At 48.3% G+C, this 4,878-nt stretch overlaps 1 protein-coding gene across 1 annotated transcript in view; it reads left to right on the plus strand.

Moving 5' to 3' along the window:
• Positions 1–4,158, plus strand: part of LOC119309893 — a 28,357-nt gene extending 24,199 nt beyond the window's left edge. Inside the window, exon 11 of the mRNA XM_037585792.1 lies at positions 3,922–4,158. Within this exon, the coding sequence (XP_037441689.1) occupies positions 3,922–4,047 (126 nt within the window). The 3' untranslated portion in view covers positions 4,048–4,158. The remainder of the gene's footprint in view (positions 1–3,921) is intronic.
• Positions 4,159–4,878: the final 720 nt, after the last annotated feature.

Genomic DNA, 4,878 nt, shown 5'->3' on the forward strand with positions numbered 1-4,878 from the left:
AAAAGTGGCCCTGGGGGGCCTGTTGGGGGCACGAGTGGAGATGCTCTTTGGCTCCAGCCCATTTAACTAATTCCCAAATTAAGGTATCAATGCTACTAGGTGGACTAACATTAAAGGCCATGTGTACTGTGCGCCATAGTCTCGTTAGCAATCGTTTAAGTGATGTTGAATTGACTCTTCATGATCACAAAAACAACACCTTTTGCTGCCCTCCCAATGATGTTTTGCCAGGTTATCTTTAGTGAATATCACTTTCTTTTTGACGAACCACATTTTTAGAGGCACCTTAATTTTCCTAATGTGGAGCGTGTTTGGGATTGGACCAGTTGAGGGAGTCCTCGACTAGGGGGTCCTCGGGCTGCCAGCCTATCTCTTATGGACCGGACAAGTGGGCTGCACTACTACAAGGCTGATTTATAGGACGACTCCATGTCCCGATAGGAAATCCTCGAAGCCTTGGTGTGTACTCCAAGTCAATATTAGAGATCGACATGTTTATTCCCTCCTTGTAGCCGACTACGTGTAACCCTAGTACCCCTGGTGTCTATATAAACCAGAGGGTTTAGTCCATACAAGCTAGGGCAACGACCATCATCCTATTCACCTAGGGTTTAGCTCATCTGATATCGCGGTAGATCGAATCTGTAATCATCCTATACACTTCAATATAATCAAGCAGGACATAGGGTTTTACCTCTTAGAGATGGCTCAAACCTGGGTAAACATTGTCTCATTCATCCCTTGTTCCCCATTGATCCAGGATCCACAACTCAGGACCCCCTACCCGAGATCCGCCGGTTTTGACACCGACATTGGTGCTTTCATTGAGAGTTCCACTATTGTATCGCTGAAGGATCGATAGCTCACCTGATCATCGGAGATGGCATCAACACCAAGGACATCTTCGTCCCCGGACAACTTTTCACGTTCGGTAGCATCGTTCTACACGCCAACTCGACCGGTCATCTCGACCAAGTCGACAGCTTCGCCCCTGAGGACCGGATCAGGTTTGGTAACCTTGAGTACGTCACTGACACTCGGGGTGATCTGATCTTCACTGGCCTCTCGGCTTTGTCCGAGGCGCCCGAAAGCCCTGAAGCATCGACTTTGGGACCTCTTCCCGATCCAATCTCTGAATCAGCTCTTACCTTGCACCCGGCTTCAAGCCTAGATGCGACCAATGCGTTCGAAGACCGGGAGTCAATCACGGCCGGACTCACCCTCCTTACCGCGGATCTGGCTTTGAGCCTTGATGCAGCTTTAGTGTCCGAAGACCGGGAGTCAGCCCTAGCCGAACTCACCCCTCACCCCACCATCACGCTGGAGGTCGAGTCCAAAGAAATCTCCTGTACCAATTTGGCTAGTCTCGCCCTGTTAAACGAGGCGCTAGATCGGATCTAAATGATGACTATCACGAATGGCCCATCCTCGATCCACGCTCGGTAGGGCCTTGAGGCGAGCCACGGGGAATTTTACAACCCACACACCACGCACTTAGTAGCCACTATCGAAGACTTAACTGACATGCTGGACTATGCCTTTGAGGATGCCGAAGACATGGACAAAGACGTCGAAGCCATGGCCCATGATGATACTGCCCCTCCCATCACCATCTAATGGACGACCACCTCCACCTATGATGTTTACATGGTGGACACCCCCCAAAGACAACAACGATGGTGCTAATAACGATGAAAGTACCCCAGGAGAGATAGCAACAAGCCCGGCAAGGAGCCGCCCAAACGTCGAAGACAACGCCGATGATCCAAGGGGTGCCGAGGCAAGGAAAGCAATACGGGCACTGGAGAAAACGACACCCCGGACAATATGGAGGACCTCGGTGACCCCACTGCCCCCGAGCAACAGCCAGACGACTCGGAGGAGCGCGAGGATAAGTTTAATCCCGAGGACCTCAATGACTCCGAGGATAGTAACTACCTCCCCTCTCTGAAGAGGAGGTTAGCCTTGGAGCCGAGGACTTCATAGTTCCCGAGGACCCACTCGACCAAGAGAAGTTTAAACGACAGCTTATCGCCACCGCATGAAGCCTGAAGAAGAAGCAGCAAGAGATAAAAGCCGAACAAGACAACCTCAACGACAGATGGGCAAAAGTCCTAGCAGCCGAAGAAGGGTACGACTATGAGCAGCAAACCAAAAGCTACCCTAAGCGCAAACTACTGCCATAATCAGATGATGAGGCTCTTGAGCCCACACCAAGATATACTCAGGTAGATCAGCCTGATCGCCCCCCTCGAGGACGGGACAGGCCGGCTGGATAGGACGAACACCTGCATGCTCCCGCTCACCGAAGAGGAAGGAGCCGGCGCAGCCAGAATATAAATATGACCTATGGAGCAACCTGGACGCTAGAACAGGTCAGGCAAGATCCATCTACAGATCTAAAGGACACCCTCCCCGCTAGAAGGGACGAATACCGATCCTGGCTCGACCAAAACGATAAAGCTCGGGAGCAGCACCGGCCCTGAATGGAAACTGAACTACGATGCGACGTGGCTCATGTTAGGGGTGCCGCACACCCAATGTGCTTTACAGATGAGGTGATGCAGCACCAGTTCCCCGAAACATTTAAACCAGTAAATATCGAACAATACGATGGGACTACAGACCCGGCCGTGTGGATTGAAGATTTTCTTCTCCACATTCATATGGCTCGAGGAGGTGACCTCCATGCCATAAAATAACTACCATTCAAGCTTAACGGCCTGGACAGACACTGGTTAAATAGCCTCCCCAAAAACTCCATAGGGAGCTGGGAAGAGCTCGAGTATGCTTTCCGAGCTAACTTTCAAGGCACTTATGTTCGGCCTCAGGATGCCAAAGACCTGAGCCATGTGGTTCAACAGCCCGGTGAGTCAGCCCAACAATTTTGGAATCAAATTTTAACCAAAAAGAATCATATCGTCGACTGTCCGGACGCTAAAGTTATAGTCGCATTCAAACACAGCATCCGGGATGAATGGCTAGCCCGACAGCTCAGCCAAGACAAGCCGAGGATGATGTCGGCTCTTACCTCATTCATGACCTGCTATTGCGCGGGATAAGACAGTTGGTTGGCTTGTCGAAGCACCAACCCCGAAGGCCCCGGTACCTCGGAAGTCTGGGATGGAAACGGGAAACCACGTCACGATAGAAATAAGCGTCGTCACAATGGCAGTGAAGGCGAGGACACGACAGTGAATGCTGGATTCCACAACTCCAAATTAGGACCACGGAAGAAGCCCTCTAAAGGGAACCAAGATGTGATGACCCATAAGTATAGGGGATCTATCGTAGTCCTTCCGATAAGTAAGAGTGTCGAACCCAACGAGGAGCGGAAGGAAATGACAAGCGGTTTTCAGCAAGGTATTCTCTGCAAGCACTGAAATTATCGGTGACAGATAGTTGTATGATGAGATAATTCATAACGGGTAACAAGTAACAAAAGTAAACAAGGTGCATCAAGGTGGCCTAATCCTTTTTGTAGCAAACGACAAGCCTGGACGAACTCTTATATAAAGCAAAGCGCTCCCGAGGACACATGGGAATTATTGTCAAGCTAGTTTTCATCATGCTCATATGATTCACGTTCGTTCTTTGATAATTTCGTATGTGGGTGGACCGGTGCTTGGGTGCTGCCCTTCCTTGGACAAGCCTCCCACTTATGATTAACCCCTCTCGCAAGCATCCGCAAGTACAACATAAGAATTAATATTAATCTAACCATAGCATGAAACATATGGATCCAAATCAGCCCCTTACGAAGCAACGCATAAACTAGGGTTTAAGCTTCTGTCACTCTAGCAACCATCATCTATGATACGTCCATTTTGCATCATGTTTCCTACTGTCATTTATGTTGTTTTATTGTATAATAATGCTTTTTGGAGTAATTCTAACACCTTTTCTCTCATAATATGCAAGGTATGCACAAAGGGGGAGAATTCTGGCAGCTGGAAATCTGGACTTGAAAAGGCTACGTCAAGCTACCTATTCTGCACAACCCCAAATGAGCTGAAACTTCCCGATGATTTTTTATGTAATATTTAATGATTATTGAATAAATAAGTACCAAAGGGTGCCACCAGGTGGGAAAAACCCACCTGGGTGCGCCAGGAGGCCCCAGGCGCGCCCTGGTGGGTGCTGCCCTCCTCGGCCCACCTTTGGTGCCCATCTTTTGGTATATAAGTCATTTTGACCTAGAAAAAAAATAAGGAGAGGACTTTCGGGAGGAAGCGCCGCCGCCTCAAGGTGGAACATGGGCAGGAGCACTTTTTGCCCTCCGGTGGAGCGATTCCGCCGGGGGGCCTTCCCTCCCGGAGGAGGAAATCATCGTCATCATCATCACCAACAACTCTCCCATCTTGGGGAGGGTTATCTTCGTCAACATCTTCAACATCACCAACTCCTCTCAAACCCTAGTTCATCTCTTGTGTTCAATCTTTGTACCAAAACTATAGATTGGTGCTTGTGGGTGACTAGTAGTTATGATTACATCTTGTAGTTGATTACTAAATGGTTTATTTGGTGGAAGATTATATGTTCAGATCCATTATGCTATTTAATACCCCTCTGATCTTGAGCATGATTATCATTTGTGAGTAGTTACTTTCGTTCTTGAGGTCACGGGAGAAATCATGTTGCAAGTAATCATGTGAACTTGATATGTGTTCGATATTTTGATGATATGTATGTTGTCTTTCTCTTACTAGTGTCATGTGAACATCGACTACATGACACTTCACTATATTTGGGCCTAAGGGAATGCATTGTGGAGTAGTTATTAGATGGTGGGTTGCGAGAGTGATAGAAGCTTAAACCCTAGTTCATGCGCTATTCCGTAAGGGACCCATTGGATCCAAAAGTTTAATGGTATGGTTA

This window comes from Triticum dicoccoides, chromosome 5B (genome assembly GCF_002162155.2).
Source record: "Triticum dicoccoides isolate Atlit2015 ecotype Zavitan chromosome 5B, WEW_v2.0, whole genome shotgun sequence".
Classification (NCBI taxonomy): Eukaryota; Viridiplantae; Streptophyta; class Magnoliopsida; order Poales; family Poaceae; genus Triticum; species Triticum dicoccoides.